Source organism: Dromiciops gliroides, chromosome 3 (genome assembly GCF_019393635.1).
Source record: "Dromiciops gliroides isolate mDroGli1 chromosome 3, mDroGli1.pri, whole genome shotgun sequence".
Classification (NCBI taxonomy): domain Eukaryota; kingdom Metazoa; phylum Chordata; class Mammalia; order Microbiotheria; family Microbiotheriidae; genus Dromiciops; species Dromiciops gliroides.
In genome coordinates this window covers 55601315-55619698 of record NC_057863.1, presented here as the reverse complement: position 1 = coordinate 55619698, position 18384 = coordinate 55601315, and the positions used below count along the sequence as shown (strand labels likewise).

Below are 18384 nucleotides of genomic sequence, written 5' to 3'. Positions count from 1 at the left end.
AGGATGCCCTTTGTAGTTTCTGCTTCAAAGGTTTCATTTTTAACAACATGCCAAAATTAACACCGTACAATAACTAGACCTAAGAGTTGCAAATACCCAGCATATTTTTAATCTAAAGTCCTTTGCACCCAGTTTTCCAGACATGATTAAAAAACATTTCCAAAAAACTGTCAATGAATCATTTAAACCAATGGGAAGAGAATAGAAGAAAGTTCAGAAGGAGATACAGACAACTAGGCAATGATGGGCACAATCACATTAGATTTAATATACATTAAAAACTAAGCAACATGTAATAGATTCACAATTTCATATATAACCCCCAATTTCTGGACTTCTTTGTATATGTCCATGTTTGTTGATGAGGTTCTCAAGTTCATACTTATGGAAAATCATTATGTTTCCTAAAACGTCTTACTCTTCTCATAAACCAAGATAAACCAATTTCTTTGTCTATACACTTAAGAATTCACACTAAAGGACTCTGCAACCTTGGATAACTCTCTTTGTTTCTGTAGTCTCAGTCTGTTCCTATGTAAAATGAAGGTTGGAAGAAAGGATTTCTAAAGTCTTCTCCAGCTCCTCAAGATCTACATGGACTACCCATGTATAATTTGAATTGCTTGCCTTCTCAAAGGGGGTGGGTATGGGGAGGAAGCAAGGGAGAGAATTTGGAACACAAAATTTTTTAAATGATTTTGAAAATTGCTTTTACATATAACTGGGGAAAAATAAAATGCTAAATAAACAAAAAAGATTTTTAAATGATCATACATGGATTATTATATTTGGGTCTTCTCATTTCCAGAGTCTCATCCCTTTCCATCTGTCCAAAGTGGTCTTGCCAAAATCTGTCGACCACATCACTTAATGATCCACTCCTCTGACTTTTTGCACTAAATATTAATTATTATCTTTGCTTCTAATGCCATCATCAGATCAGGTCTGACTTTATGTCATTTTACAATTTCTTTACTTTCCCACAAAAAATATTTCATTTCACATCTTTCTCATTCCCATTTCCATCTGTCCATTCAAGTTTTCCCACTTCAATACAATGCATCTCATATATTCATAATTACTGACTGACTTTTCCTTATGACTAAAACAACCTGACATTTGAAATCCTCTAAGCCACTGCCTCCTCCTGCTTGCCTTTGTCCAAAAATTCACCTCATTTAGGAAACCTATTCAAATTAAGGGCATAAAAAGATGTTCATTCATAGAACAGTCCAGTTACACACTGAACTTCACCCCACCTTGGAGACTTTATTTAGAAAAGAGCAAGAACTGTACTTGTTCTTCTTTTTTTTTCCTGAGCCCTCCATAATAAACCCATGCTCTGTAGCCCTGAATATTGTGTTTCATGACTAGCATATTGTGAGCAATTAATAAACAACAGCAAGAGACGTGTTTGCCAAATGGAACACATGCAACTGCCCAGGCACAGAAAAAGGCTGCTAAGCAGAAAACAGAAAATCTTATCTCCTACCAACAGTCTGCATGGTTAGAGTAGATCAAGGGAGGTAGGTACAAATAGAGAGATCAGAGTTTACCATTATCAACAGACACAGGGCACTTAGCTTTAGAAATCACTCACATGAAAAATACCACAGTTCCTCTTGCCAGGTAAACTGCCTTTAATTATGTTACAGATAGGAAGGAACTAGTTTATACGCAGGTATCATATTTCTCAAATTCTCATATAAAAATACCCAGGCTGATGAATAGTGTAGATGAAAAGAGAAAAAGAATTTCTAAAATAAATTTAAACTTTAAAACACTCAAGATAAGGGAGATGAAGGATTCCACAGAGGAATTAAAGGTACAAAATGGCCTTTTTGCTCTGGATCTAATGACAAAGTCATCATCATAAACCACTATAATTTCATACTAAATACAATTAAGAATGAAAATGGTAAGAAAAAGGTATAAAATCTCAGTATCATGCCTTAATGCTGACAAAAACAACCCTTTGTGCTCAAACAGAATTCATTCAAGTATCTTAGTTTCATAAATGTAATTAGTTCATTTTACCATCAAGAAAATAACCAAGAGAATGTAAACTTTCTACCATAAATGTTTGGAAGTGTCAAAAATAATATTTACTACAGGCATACCCCAATTTACCAATCAGTTTATAGGATCATAAACTCAGAGCTGGAAGGGATCCTAGAAATCATATAATCCACTCCATTAACAGATAAGAAACCCGAGGCCCAAAGAGATTAAATGACCTTTTAGGCTCACACAATTATTATGGGGTAGAACCAGAATCTGACACCGAGTCCCGGGACTACAAGTCAAGGGCTCCCTCCACTGTACTGCTCTCTAAAAATTTACTGTTGATCTGTATTATCATAAAAGGTTAGCTCACAAATTTACTTTATAACACTTGCAGTATAAGTAGTGCTTTTCCAACTAAACCTAACCAACATTTATCTAACATTACTTCTATGGGAAAACTCATTATGAACTACAATTTACAATGCCAAGAAATCAACTACCCTGAAGATAATGGAGTAGATACTACTTGGCACCAATAACACTTCTGGCTAACTCTATACAACTACATAAGAGAAGGCATCTATCTAGATCTATATTTCCCAGGATATTCTGGATGGGGAAACAAATAATCAGCAATGTGTTCCCTAGGAAGATGTGCAGGTCCGGGTGTTTAACAAGCCAGAACTTCTAACGCTTGGGGTCAGCATCTAACCCAGTAGTCTTCATTCACTCTCTCAGTACATGTTGATGAAAAAGGATAAAGTCAACTCAACTTGGGAAGTCCCCAGTAGGCTTAATTATTTCTGAATTTGAACAGCATTTGAAAAATCATCTGGCTTAAGATGGTATAAGTCAACTAACATTTAGTAAGGGCCTATTATGTGCTAGGAAGGGGGAGCTAGGTGCAGTGGACAAAGTGCCAGGCCTGGAGTCAAGAAAACTCATCTTCCTTAGTTCAAATATGGCTTCAGACACTTACTAGCTGTTTAACCCTGGGCAAGTCACTTAAGGAAATGGTCAACCACTCCAGTACCTCTGCCAAGAAAACCCCAAATGGAGTCACAAAGAGTTGGACATGACTGAAAAACAACAATAAACATGCTAGGGACTTTGCTAAGTGCTGAGGATATAAAAAAGGTAAAAAACAGTGCCTGTTTCCAAGAAGTTCACACTTTAAAGGAGACAGCATGCAAACAACTATGTACAAGGAGGATATTAGACAGACAGATGTGTGTATATAGGTACATGTATACATATGTATGTATACATAACATATTTTATATATACATACACATATTTAGTCAATTGGAGATACAGAAGAGAAGGCACTGATATTAAGGAGAACTTTAAAAAGGCTTCTCATAGAAGGTAGGAATTTAGCTGAGACTTGAAGGAAGGAAGAGAAGCCAGGAGGCAGAGAGATGAGGAAAAAGTTAGTTTCAGGCATGCTGGACATCACTGAAAATCTTCATGTGAGAAGAACAGCAAGATGATCAGTATGACTGGGTCACAGAATATACAGAGTGGAGAAAAGTGACTGAAAAGGCTGGCAGAGGCCAGATTATGAAGGGCTTCAACAGTCCAAGGGAGGATTTTCTATTTGATCCTGGAGCTAACAGGAAGTCAGTGGAGTTTACTGAATAAGAAGGAGATGATATAGTCAATCCTGAGTTTTACGGAAAATCATTTTGACAGTTTGAACGGAGTATACACTGGAATGGGGGGGGAAATTCATTTGAGAGAGAACAATGATAATGTATCTAAATGTGAAGAAAATAAGACAGAACTATTTTTGTAAGCTCCTTGAGGGCAGAAACTGTATCATTTTTATCTATCCCTGACAACGAGCACAGGATCTTTGCACACAGCAGATACTTAATGTTTTTAAATTTAATAAAAATGCTCAGGGCAGCTAGGTGGTACAGTGGATAGAGCACTGGCCCTGGAGTCAGGAGGACCTGAGTTCAAATCCGGCCTCAGACACTTAACACTTACTAGTTGTGTGACCCTGGGCAAGTCACTTAACCCCAATTGCCTCACTAAAAAAAAAAAAATGCTCAATCAATCAATCAATAGACATGTATTAAGCGTACACTATGGACCAGGTGTTAGAAATACAAACATAGAAACAGCCCCTTTCTCTCTAGGAGCTTCTAGTCTATGGGGAAAGATGGCATGAATACATAAATAAATACAAAAACCAGATCACAATGTCATGTTCCAGTGCACTGAGAACTAATGCACTTATCTGTACTGCTCTGTATAGCCACAAGCCTCATCCCAAGAGGGTTAGCTACCAGGTGGTGAATGTTTTTTGGTCAGGGCAATTCACCAAAACCATCTATTATAGTTGTGTGAAGTGGCTACTATCTCACCTCAGTGATAGCCATGGCAATGAAATTGTGTTTTGGGGGAAGGAATGAAATTGATATAAACACTTTTTGAGATACAATTGTAATAAAAATGCTCTTCTAAAGAGTAAAGAATTACTTTAACAACTGCCATAATAAATTAATTTGTTGCTAAACTGAAGGTTAAATAGTCTCCGATCTTTTTGTTATTGTTGCTGGAAGTGTTTCCCATTATTATAACGCTCATGCTTATGAGCATAAATGACAGTAATATACACAAAATAGCAAAAGTGTAAACTACTGGGGTGAAGTCAAAAGGAGGGGCTGGAAATAGGTTTCAAAACTGTAATTGTTCTAGATCATTTTTGAGATATAATACAAATGATTTTAATTTAACACTTTGGGAAATAAAATAATGCATCATTTAGGACCACCAAAGTGCTAAAATTAAGAAAAAAATGTGAAATTACAAACAAAATCTACCAAACAACCTTGAGTTTTGAGAATAGTAATATAAAATTAGAGAGCTGAATTAGACTATTCCTACAGTCCTTGGTTCAGATCTATCTAACATTCTGTCAGATCTATCTAACATTCTGAGTTCTTATTTTGACAGTGAAATGTCTCTCTCAAGAAAAAAGAAACAAAATGGAAAAGCTCTACTTACCCTATTTTTAAAGCCTTTTGTTCTACTTTAAATAGTATGTTGTGCCAAAATTTGTAATAACTATAGTGTGTTTAAAATACAGTACTGTATTTTTAAATATATTAAGCTAAATGCGCCATGTTATTGTTGTCATGTTTCCTGTAGGAAAAGCTACCATAATGTTACTTTTCTTTCAAAAGTTAAAACTTTAAAATATTACATGCCTGAATTTTAGTTAAAACAATGATCAAAGCAAAGAAATGACTAAAGCTCTCAAATGAGATAATATAGGTTCAAAAAATATCTCCTGGAAATGGAGCCCTTGACTTTTTCTGCCCTCCCACTAGTCTTTTATCTGAGTATATTAAAAATCCATACAAACTTTGCATATGAACAAATGTTGAATACAGATATGGAACCACGAACCACAATATAGGAAATTTCTAGGTTTTCTACTGCTAAGTAAACTGCTCCTAACTTTGAAGTATGATGTTTGATAATCAATAATTTAGTAAAGATTAGGAATATTTAGTATATTACTATCATAACATTGCTTCAACAACAACCCTATAAACATTAAAACTTCAGAATGTTTTGCAATAACAATACTCTCTTTATTCTACCATAAGAAAAACGGTTTTTAACATTTTCTTTAATCACTACTCCTAATATTATTCTTATTTTAGTTGTTTTTAATCACATCTTGCCTCTCCGATCCTTCTTTCCTTCTGATTCTCTATCTCCCAATTTTTCTTCCCATCATTATTAGCATCCAACTAATGCACTGACTCTTTTCAGAGGCAAGCTACATAGCAAATCATCGCTACTAAAACTAAAATATGTTGATTCAAAAGATGCTTGGAATAGAGCTCTCTATGCCTCATTGTATCAATTTCATCCTTAATTTTATTAATTATTCTAGAAAGAAAAATCCATTTGCAAACTTACTCAAAGTTTATCTAACAAAATTTAAAATTTTAATAAGTAAAATAATTTTAAGTGGTTCTTGTTCAGCTTAAGAAGAAACTCATTAAGTCAGATTTATTATCCACTCTCATTCTCCACATGGGATGCTGTGAGTTTTGAATGAAACAACCTCAATTGAAACAGAAGAAACATCTGTTGCTTTTTTCCCCATCACGACTTTTCTAACTGAAATAAAGGCTTTTCCCCCTTAACCTCACTGACTAAATTCCTTAAAATAACTACTTTTAAAAAAAATGTACTATATACTTCAAATTTTACTATACTAATCAATGATGTACTGATTTCTCAATAAACATTCACCTAAAAAGTTCAGTTGGCCAACAAGTCATACATTATATTCAAGAACAAGTGCTATGGCTGACAGAATACTATTTGTTCCTAAAAATATGGACTTTAAAATTATTCTTCAAATGGTCAACTCAATTAAGTTGTCATACATTCAAGAATCATGTCTTTTCAAATGTTCAATGTTAACATTTTTGTTCATAGGGCCCAGATCTACACAGGACCTTAGTTGCTATATTTTCTTTGCCAATCCAAAACTAACATAATGGCAGTCACTGGCCCAAGAGGCAGACACCAAATGGTGCCACCCACACTCTCACACTGTGCCTCATAATAAACCATAAAGCTGTGGAATGCACCAGCCCCTTTATGAGCAAACAATGCCTGAGCTTCATTAGAATACAGCTGACATTTTCAAAGCACAAATACTTTTAAGAAAATTGTTCTAGAAAATGGTAATGAAACATCTATAAAAGCTGGGATACTTTTAAAGTATCAAATTTATTTCCAGTGACCATCAAAAAACATTTAATTTTTTGCAATTAAAAAGTTTAAACAGAAACTTGTCCCCTGTTAGGGGCAAAGTTCATTTTATTAACTATTGGAAAGAAATGAAAGTAAAAACTGTATGATATAACAATTTGGGCTGCTTTCTCAACCAGTAATCACACGAAATAGTTTTTTTTTAATTATTCCATTACCAAACTGCCTGTCATATATTTGAGAAAAGAAATTTTTCTGGTATAATTTTTGCATTTTTAAAATTAATTTATCAAGTATGAGAGTGACAAACTAAAGCTAAGTCTACCCCCTCCCCTCCCCCAATCCCCAATACACTGTAGTTTCCCTGACTGCAACATTCAGGAATGTCTTGAATTCAGTATGCTACTGCCTATTTACCAATTTAAATCTGCTGTTCATTAAAGAATATCTAATAAACCACATCAAAAACTTAGTCAGCCGTATGAAACAAAATGATCTCTCTTACCTGTTCTAAGGAAGCATGCCTCTCACTGCAGTACCAACAACACTCTACAGTCTTTGTTACCATTCAGTGGAAACTTGAGACTATGTCAGACTTAAGCAATCGAGTTCAGAATAGATCCATTTAAAATACTTCACAAGAATAGCAAAAAGATGCTCAAGGGAAATATTAGCCATATTTCACAAAAATCTGTAAACACTCTCCAACAACAATAAACTCCTATCTGTGATAATATGAACACAATGAGCTCCTAAGAATAGATAGTATAATATCTTGGACCCCCAGTTTTAGCTTTTTCCATTTAAACTCTCTCTCCTTTACTGAAATGTGAATAAAATGTTTAATTACATTAAAAAATACAATTAATGATTACATTAAAATACAATTAATTAATCCCTGGCAAATAGTTTTTAAAATCACTTGAATACCAACAGCATAGCATTAACATCTATAGATGAAACTTACTCATGAAGCCTGTTATTTTTCATGCCAGGATATTCACTGGCTCAGAAGCAAAGTCAAAGCAGGAAACCTTGATGTATCTTGAAAGCAAAGGTATCCTGAGTTACTGAATGAAACATAAAGAAACCATGAAAAACTGCTGAGAAACCCAGCACGTTTTGAGTCTGAAATAACTGTCTAGGTTTCTTGCCTTAAAAAAATTTTTTTTTGATCCTGCCCTTTTGAGATAGTGTGTATTGCTTCCATGCCAAAATGACTGACATGTTCATCTCTGATATCAACTATGAACAGCTTAGTTGTGCTCATTTTTTTTTCTTTTCCACTGGGCTACAACATAATCTTCAAATTCTTCAGCTTATTAATTTGCCTCAACTTCCACTAGGTTCTCAAAGGCAATGGCAACAGAGCACAAGCTCTGCCTTATCCTACCCAAGCTCAAATGACTCCAGGTACTGACTATGTTTATTGTCCAAACACTAGCCTAAGTTCTAGGTCATCATCAAAAGACTGGCAACCGAATGATTAATATTTTTGGCCATAGCAAGTAATGAAAACTATACTAAGGAGGAAAGAATATAATCTGCCAGAGGGGAAAATAATGACACCAATTAATATTTCATGCATCTGTGATCTTTTATTTCTTTATGTCCAATTAGTGCTTAATTATAAATATAGAACTAATAATATTAGTTTTTGGCTTGAGATTGAACAAAAGTAGATCTTTTTCATGATTTATTCTTTTCAAAATCAGGGAACCATATTATAAAATTGGTAATATTTATAAGGCTTCCCTGTCACTTTGTTATATAAATAGACAGCAGGCATACAAAAAGTAAAAAAGAAACAAAATATCAAATATAACTTTTTGATAATATTTTAATTGTTGCTAAATGGAAACTTTGTGTGAAACAATTATAAAGTTCAAGAATTTTATAGCTCAAAGAGATCTTGCCATTTTATAAATTTCAATGTCTGACCCTTGCAAATCCCTAGCAAGAACTGCTTTGATAGCAAATAATTATTTTCCTTTCTTGATTAAAAATCTAAAAACATGCCCCTCTGAAAAACATCTTAGCACTGGCCACGGTGAGCATCCCAAAGGAATTTCTCTCTGGCTGGTCTTTTTCCTATCTACCACTAAGATGGCTTTTATTCATTCTATGTAGCTTAAAATATACTCGAGCAAGTCAATAAGCAAGAGGAGCAAGGCAAATAGAGCCCAGTTGATTCTGCTCCCACAATGTTCCTACTTTTCATCTTTATTCTTTTTGCCCTAACCATTTTCCTTTGGGGCCTGAGGGTTCAATCATCTAGCCCAAACTGTACCCAAAATATGAGTCCTGTACACATCCTTAACAAGTGATCGCCCAAGCCTCCAACCACTAGTGATCAAGCGCTCAATATACAACACATATACATAGAGCTGCCTTAGGCCAGTCCCTTCTACTTTTGGTCATCAATAAAGTTTTTATTGAGTTGAAAATTATCTGACAATAACTTCTACTAATTTATGTTTTGCATTTTATATCCAACTCTAATCCTTCCTAAAGACAATCCTTCAAATAAAGCAGCAGCAAGATATAATAAAATTATAATATACATATATATATAATATATAATAATATATATAGTGCTGGAATTGGAGACAGAAAGACCAGAGTTCAAACCTTGATGCTGACAACTACTAGCTACATAACCAGGGGCAAATAACATAACCTCTCAGAACTACAACTTCCTCAAATGTAAAATGAGAGGATTTCCAATATGGTTTCTGAGGTCTCTTCTAGCTTTAAATCTATAATTCTAAGAGTATGTGAAATCAATGATCATATTCCCCTTAAGTTGTTCTTCCCTGCTCCCCCAAGCTAACTATCCCTCTCTCCATGTTACAGAGTGAGCTGGACTGCCCTCTCTTCAGTGCTCAAAGTCTCAGTCAAATAGCCTTCCTCAATTGCTCCTGTCCCTACTGTCCTTAACTGTTCCTCTACAAAGATACAAGGAGGGGGGCAGCTAGATGGCACAGTGGATAAAGGACTGGCCCTGGATTCAGGAGTACCTGAGTTCAAATCCGGCCTCAGACACTTGACACTTACTAGCTGTGTGACCCTGGGCAAGTCACTTAACCCTCATTGCCCTAAAAAAAAAAAACAACCCAAAGATACAAGGAGAAGGTATTTAAGACCCTTTTTACCTGACTTCTCTCAGAATTTCTTCTAAGCTTTTTTCCCCTTTGCTCATGCCACTAAAAGGATCCCCTTTTAATATTCATATTTACCATTTGGTATTTGCCCCTGGAGGCAACAAGGAGCCAATGGAGTTTACTGAGTAAAGCGGATAATCACTTTAGAGAATGAATGGAGGATGGACTGGAGTGAAGAAAGATTTCAGGCAGGCAGAAACACCATCAGATTATTGCTGCTATAGTACAGGCATGGGGGATGAGGACCTGAACCAGTGTTGCTGTTGTCCGAAGAGAGAAAGGAATATATATATTCAAGAGAGGTTGCAAAGGTGAAATTGACAGGTCTTGACAAGAGCTTAGTGATAAGGGGGTGAGAGATAGTCGAGAGTCCAAGATGACCCCTTGGTCATAAGCTTGAGGAACTGGGAGGACGATGTTGCCCTCAAAAGTAAATGGGAGGGGCAGCTAGGTGGCACAGTGGATAAAGCACTGGCCCTGGATTCAGGAGTACTTGAGTTCAAATCCAACCTCAGACACTTGACACTAGCTGTGTGACCCTGGGCAAGTCACTTAACCCCCATTGCCCTGCAGCTAGGTAGTTCAGTGGAGAGAGCACCAGCCCTGAATTCAGGAGGACCTGAGTTCAAATCCGGCCTCAGACACTTGACACTTACTAGCTGTGTGACCCTGGGCAAATCACTTAACCCCCAATGCCCTAAAAAAAAAAAAAAAAGTAAATGGGAAAATAGGAGGCGGGCAGGAGGTTGGGGGGCAAATGAGTTTCAATTTGAACATGTTGAGTTTAAAATGCCTACTAGACATCCAGTTCGAGATATTTGAAAGGAATTTGTAGATGTGAAACTGGAGGTCAGTAGAGACACAGAGGAAGGAGAGGTAGATTTGAGAATCATCAGCAGAGAAATAATTAAATCCATGGGACCTGATGAGATCACCAAGGGAAGTAGTATATAGAAACAAAAGGACCCAGGACAGACCCTTTAGGGACACCTACAGTTAAGGGGAATAATCTAGAGAAGGACCCATCAAAGGAGAAAGATGAGCAGTCAGAGAGGAAGGAGGGAAACCAAGAGAGAATAATGTAACAAAACCTAGAGATTAGAGAATATAAAAGAGAGCAGACATCATAGTGAAAGGCATCATAGATGTCAAGAAGAAAGGACTGAGAAAAGGCCACTGGATTTGGAAAATAAGATATCATTATTAATTTTGGAGAGCGCTATTTTGGTGTAATGAATGAGAAGGTAGGTTAGAAAAAGAGTGAGGGGGGGAAAAGTAGAGGAACCTATTGTTGGAGGTCATTTTAGGGAGTTTAGCTACAAAGGGGAGAAGAGAAATAGGATGATCGTCAACAGGGATGGAAGGCATCAATTAAGTTTTTTTTTTCAGGATAGGAGAAACATGGGCATGATTGTAGATAGTCTTCATCTGTAAAATGGGAGATACTCATGACATCTACCTCCCACAGTTATCATGGGGTTAAATGAGACAATATTTGTAAAGCATTTTGCAAACCTTAAACTTATTATTATTCTCCTCAGAGCAAAAGTCAAAATCTACACCGAATCAGAAGAAAGGTTAAATATGGGAAAAGGTCACTTCATACAATTACAATATTATAGTCTGACTGAATCCAATCAAACAAGTTTTTGACTTTAAAAATGGAAAAGGACAAAAACAAAAATATTGACTGATTTTCCCCATTTCTTATAGATATTTAACTGATATAAAGCAGTGACCACAACGAGGAGATCAAAAGGATTCAGAAACAATCTCAGTCAACAAAGCCTGATCTCTCTCTCTCTCTCTCTCTCTCTCTCTCTCTCTCTCTCTCTCTCTCTCTCTCTCTCTCTCTCTCTCTCTCTCAGTGCACTGACTATCCTACAGTATGTGATAGTTTGGGCAATAGGCATCCTTCATCAACTGGTTTTTTCTTATGTAACTATTTGGAAAATGACTCTGGATCTCATTGATGAAATCAGTATAGTTCAGCATCGAACAAAAACACCTGGATGACCTCATTCGTAGGGAATCCTGTATCTCTCCTTTCCTTCACTACTAAACTTTTTTTAAATTTAAATTTATTTTTAACATTTATTATCTTGAAGTTTTAAGTTCCAAACTCTCTCCCTCCTTCCAGCCCTTCCCCCACCCACTGGAAGGAAAGCAATATGATATCAATTATACTTGTGAAGTCATAAAAAATATTTCCATATCTGCCATGTTGCCAAAAAAAAGGCAAGAAAAATAAAGAGAAAAAAGAATGCTTCAATTTGCACCCAAAGTTCATCAGTTCTCTCTCTCTGGAAGGTTCATAGCATTTTTCATCAGAGTAGCTAAGCCAGCTGATCATCATACAATATTGTTGTTACTGTGTACAATGTTCTCCTGGTTCTGTTTACTTCACTTAGCATCAGTTCATATAAGTCTTGATGGGTTTTTCTGAAACCATCTTGCTTGACACTTCTGATCACAAATTGAATACAAATTGTTCAGCCATTCCCCATTTGATAGGTATCCCCTCAATATCCAATTCTTTATCATCACAAAAAGAGATCCCATAAATATTTGTATACATGTAGGTCCCTTTCCCTTTTCTTTGATCTCTTTAGGAAACAGATCTAGTAGTGGTATTGCTGGGTCAAAAGGTACACAGAGATTTATAGACCTTTGGGTTCCAAATTATTCCCAAGAATGGTTGGACCAGTTCACATCTCCACCAGCAATTCCTATTTTTCCACATTCCTTCCACCATGTCATTTTGTTGTTTGTCATATTAGCCAATTTGATAGGCAGTACTTCACAGCTGTTTTAATTTGCATTTCTTTAATCAGTAGTGATTTAGAGCATTTTTTTTTGTTTTTTGCAGGGCAATGGGGGTTAAGTGACTTGCCCAGAGTCACACAGCTAGTAAGTGTCAAGTGTCTGAGGCCGGATTTGAACTCAGGTCCTCCTGACTCCAGGGCCAGTGCTCTATCCACTGCGCCACCCAGCTGCCCCCGATTTAGAGCATTTTTTATGCAACTATTGATAACTTTGATTTCTTCTCCTGAAAACTACCTGTTCATAAACTGTGAACATTTATCAACTGAGGAATGACCCTTATTTTTATAAATCTGACTCAGTAACCTACATATTTGAGAAATGAGGCTTTTATCAGAGAAATCTGCTGTAACCCCCCCCCCCAAATTTCCTGCTTTCACTTTAATTTTGCCTGCATTGGGTTTGTGCCAAAACTTTTTAATTTCAAGGAATCAAAGTTACCCATTTTATTTCTCATGATCTTCTCTATCTCACTGGTCATAAACTCTTCTCTTCTGACAGGTTAAATTGTCCACATTCCGCTAATTTGCCCATATTACCAGGGATGGAGCCAAGACTAAGGAGAGAGGCCAGGAAGTTGCCTGAGCTCTCCTGCGCTTCCCTCACAAAGAACATGAAATCAAGCCTCCAAATGGATTCGGAATCTACAGAAGCTACAAAAAGACAGAAACACAACCTTCCAACCTGTGATCATTTAGAAGACTTCAGGAGAGGTAGGTCTTGCTCGGGCAAAAGGGGAGCAGGGCCCAGCCCAGCCCAGCGCAGCACTGATTGGGGCGGGAGGTCTGGGCAAGGCAAGCAGGAGGCTCTTGGCCACAGCGCGGAGCAGCTGAGGCCCCTTGATCCTGGCTCAGCAAGCCGGTGGCGCAGCGGGCCAGTGGTGAAACCCACCAGCACTGGCTGAGAGGGCCACCCACAGGACAGGCATGACTGGGCCAGGCCATCCCAGCACCAGGAACGAGTGCAGGGAGCAAGCCCAGGGCTGTGAGGAATCCACAAGCCACAGAGACCTCAGAGTAGAAAGCCAGTGACACAGCCCCTATCCCCCAGCACAAGAAGCTTGAAACAGGGACCCCTGTTCCCCAGGAGCAGACCTCAACTTTAAAAAAAAAAAAAAGCCACAATATGAGTAACAGAAAAGGGCTTTTACCATTGAGAGCTTCTGTGTCAACGGGTTAAGAGCTAAACACAAACTCAGATAAGAACAATATTCTCAAACTGCACCCATGTGAAGCTTCAAGAGGGAAGATGAACTGGTCTCAAGACCAAAAGGCCTTCTTAGAAGAGCTCAAAAAAGATTTTAAAAATCAACTGAGGTGGATAAAGTACCAGCCTTGGATTCAAGAGGACCTGAATTCAAATCCAGTCTCAGACACTTGACACTTAACTAGCTGTGTGACCTTGGGCAAGTCACTTAACCCTCACTGCCCCATCAAAAAACCAGAACAAAACAAAAATCAACTGAGGGGCAGCAAGGTGGCGCAGTGGATAAAGCACCGGCTCTGGATTCAAGAGGACCTGAGTTCAAATCCGGCCTCAGACACTTGACACTTACTAGCTGTGTGACCCTAGGCAAGTCACTTAACCCCAATTGCCTCACGCCCCCAAAAAAATCAAGTGAGAGAGGTAAATCATGTAACCATTTTGATTTTATCTTTGTATATGTTGAGAGATGTTGATCTCAGCCTAGTTTCTCTCCAGTTTTCTCAGCAATTTAAATTCTTGCCCCAACTGCTTGGAATTTTGAATTACTAGATTACTATGGTAATTTACTTCTGTGGGTTGTGTATCTTATCTATTTCACTTATCCACTGCTCTATTTCTTAGCCAGTGTCAAATTGTTTTGATGATTGTGATGCTTTGTAATATAATTTAAAATTTGGTGGGGGCAGGTAGGTAGTGCAATAGATAAAGCACTGGCCCTGGATTCAAGAGGACCTGAGTTCAGATCCAGCCTCAGACACTTGATACTTACTGGCTGTGTGACCTGGGGCAAGTCACTTAATCCCCATTGCCCCACCAAAAAAAAAAAAAAAGAAATTTTTTCATTGATTTTCTTGATATTCTTGACCTTTTAGCTTAAAGATCAATTTTATTACCATTTTTCCAAATTTATAAAATAATACTTTGGTAGGTTCATTGACATGGCACTGAAGAAGTGTATTAATTTAGGTAGAATTGTCATTTAATCATACTGCCTCAGCCTACCCATGAGCAATTAATATTTCATCAACTGTTTAGATCTGTCTTTATTTGTATGAAAAGTTTTTTGTAATTATATTCACACAGTCCCTGGGTTTTTCTTGGTAGGTAGCCTCCCAAGTACTTTAAAATGTCTACAATTTTTTTTTTTTTTGGTGAGGCAATTGGGGTTAAGTGACTTGCCCAGGGTCACACAGCTAGAAAGTGTCAAGTGACTGAGGCCAGATTTGAACTCAGGTCCTCCTGAATCCAGGGCCGGTACTTTATCCACTGTGCCACCTAGCTGCCCCTACAATTATTATTATTATTTTTTTTTTGCGGGGCAATGGGGGTTAAGTGACTTGCCCAGGGTCACACAGCTGGTAGGTGTCAAGTGTCTGAGGCCAGATTTGAACTCAGGTACTCCTGAATCCAGGGCCGGTGCTTTATCCACTGCGCCACCTAGCCGCCCCTACAATTATTTTTAATAGAATTTCTCTTTCTATATATTCCTACTGGCCTTTGTTGGTATTACATAGAAATGCTAATGATTTATGTGGGTTTATTTTATATCCTAAAGTTGAAATTGCTTCAACTAGTTTTTTAGTTGATTTTCTAACTATATTACCTTCAAAGAGTGATAGCTTTGTTTCCTCATTCCCCATTTTTTTTCTTCAACTTTTTTCTTGTCTTATTGCTATAACTAGTATTTCTAATATAGTACTGAATAATAGGGGTGATAATGAACATCCTTGCTTCACCACTGATCTTATTAGGAAGGCTTCTAGCTTATCTCCATTATAGATAATGCTTACTCTCAGTTTTAGATAGTTACTATTTATTTTAAGAAAGGTTCCACTGATTCCTGTACTTTCTAATGTTTTTAGCTTATTTTTTTGTTTTGTGGGGGGTTTTTTTGGTGAGGCAATTGGAGTTAAGTGACTTGCCGGATTTGAACTCAAGTCCTCCTGAATCCAGGGCCTGTGCTCTATCCACTGAGCCACCTAACTGCCCCTCATGTTTTTAAAGGGAATGGGTGTTGTGCTGTCAAAAGGTGTAGCATATCTAACTTTTCTAAAATTCTATTCATCTCTTTAACTTCTAATTTATTTTATAGCTAGATTTATCTAGCTCTGAGAAGTGAAAGTCGAAGTCCCTCACTAGTAGTAATAAATAGTTTTACTATTTCCCCCTGTGGGTTGTATGGGGTGTTCAGAGAGAACTAGCACCTCTGGTAAGAGGGCTTGCTAAGCCCTTTTCAGGGCTACTCACCTAACTTTGCTGCCAACCTCCCAGCCAGCTGTCACCTCTGGTTCTCAGAAGGTGCGGCGTACACGGTAGCCTGTCTCAGCAGACGGGCTAAACTAGGTTGAGGGTAGCCAAGGAGTCTGAAACCTATCAGTGAATTAGCTGGTTGTCTACCACAAGCGTGTGAAGATTTCCCCCAGAAGAGTAAGCGGGTGAGAATAAGTTGTCCCACTAGCCGTGAAGGAGGCTGCAGTGGGCCCTGGGGGACACTTGGAACTTGGTTATTCACGGACAACGTCAAAGTCTTCTACTGCATCTTGAACCATAACCAGTCACCCTGACTTCTGTCTTGCCACTGGATTTCACGGGCTTTCCGGACGAGTTAGGCTGATGGCTTAGCACAACTCTGCCTCACATCACGCTGTGACGTCATTGGTCCTCTTTGAAAAAATGAAGGATGAACAACATTCCCTCCTGTAACTTTTCTTTTAAGTATCTGGATGCAACGTCGTTTAGTGCATCTATGTTTAGTATTGAAATCACTTTATTGTCTACGGTGACTTTTAGCAAGATGTAGTTTCCGTCTTTTAATTAAATCTATTTTTGCTTTTGTTTTGTCTCAGATTATTGCTACCCCTGCCTTTTTTGTTAACTTCAGCTGAAAAATAATAGATTAATAGAGAATTCCTTATTTTAATTCTCTTTTTTAAAGATTTTAATTTTAAATAATAATAAACATTTTTATTTAAAGTTTTGAGTTCCAAATTCTATCCCTCTTTCCCTCCCTCCTCCCTGAGACAAGCAATCAAACATGCAATTATACACAACATCACAATGTAAGTCATTTTGTATAAGAAAACATGAATAAAAGAAAAAATGAAAGAAAGTGAAAAATAGAATGCTTCAGTCTGTGCAGTCAGTATCAGTTTTTTCTTTGGAGGTAGATAGTATGCTTTATCATTAGTCCTTTGGGATTGTCTTGGATCACTGTATTGCTGAGAATAGTTAAGTCATTCACAGTTCTTCATCAAACAATATTACTGTCACTGTGCACAATGTTCTCCTAATTCTTCTCACTTCACTACACATCAGTTCATATAAGTCTTTCCATGCCTTTCTGAAATCACCCTGCCTGTCATTTCTTACAGTACAATAATATTCATCACAATCATATACCACAGCCTAGCCATTCCCCAATTAATGGGCATTCCTTTGATTTCCAATTTTAGCCACTACAGAAAGAACTGCTATAAATATTTTTGTACAAAGTTCTTTTCTCTTTTGGGGATGTCTTTGAGATATAAACCTAGTGGTGGTATTGCTGGATCAAAGGGTATGCAGTTTTATAGCCCTTTGGGCAGTCACTCTTTTTAAGTAAGTGTATCTCTTATAAACACATTGTTGGATTCTGGTTTCTAATTCATTCTGCTATCTGCTTCTGTTATATGGGTGAATTCATCCCATTCAAACTCAGAGTTATGATTACTAATTGTGAATTTCCCTCTATTCTATTTTCTTCTGTTTATCCTTCTCTCTCTTTTTTTGCCCTGTCTTCCTCAAAAGTCTCTGAATCTGCTCTCCCCTTTATCACTCTCTCTCCCTTTTCTCTTATCCCCTTCCCCTCCTATTTCCTTTTTGGGTAAGAGAGACATCTATACTCAACTTTGTGTGTGTGTGTGTGTGTGTGTGTGTGTGCGCCCGCACGCATGTATGTATGTGTGTATGTGCGTGTGCATATGCATATTGTGCGTGGGGGGGTGTGTCGTACATGTGTGTGTGTATGTGTATGCGTGTGCATATGTGTGTGTACTTGTGAATGTGCGTACATGTTTTCTTGCCTCGATGAATAAATCTGGATAAGAGTGCAGAGTTCAAGCATGGCCTGCTCTCCCCCATTTTCTTCTCCACTGTAAAAGCTCTTCCTTGAACTATTTTTATGTGAGATAATTTTCCCCATTCTTCTTCCTTCCACCTTCTCCCAGTAAATTCCTCTTTCTCACCCATATCTTTAAAGTCATCTCAACATAATAAATTCATTCCTCTAGAGTCCTTCTAACTGCTCTAATAATAAAGTTTTTAGGAGTCACTGTATTTTCTTCCCATATAGGAATATAAACAGTTTAACCTTATTGAATCCCTTATGATTGCTCTTTCCTATTTACCTTTTTATGCTTCTCTTGAGTCTTATATTTTAAAGTCAAATTTTCTA

The 18384-nt window shown here is 37.3% G+C and overlaps 1 protein-coding gene across 11 annotated transcripts in view; it reads right to left on the bottom strand.

The window, feature by feature from the left end:
* The window catches only part of TFDP2 (transcription factor Dp-2), a 170096-nt gene that overhangs the window by 80705 nt on the left and 71007 nt on the right, over positions 1–18384 (bottom strand). For 2 of the 11 annotated variants that reach the window (XM_043995462.1, XM_043995459.1), the window contains exon 1: positions 7727–7924. The exons of 8 other annotated variants lie outside the window; for them this stretch is intronic. Coding sequence is in view for 1 of the 3 variants with exons in the window: in XM_043995459.1 (XP_043851394.1) it covers positions 7727–7730 (4 nt within the window). In the remaining 2 variants the exon portion in view is untranslated. Of the gene's footprint in view, positions 1–7264; positions 7305–7726; positions 7925–18384 lie in introns of those variants that run through there. One more of the 11 variants, XM_043995463.1, reaches the window with a different exon arrangement.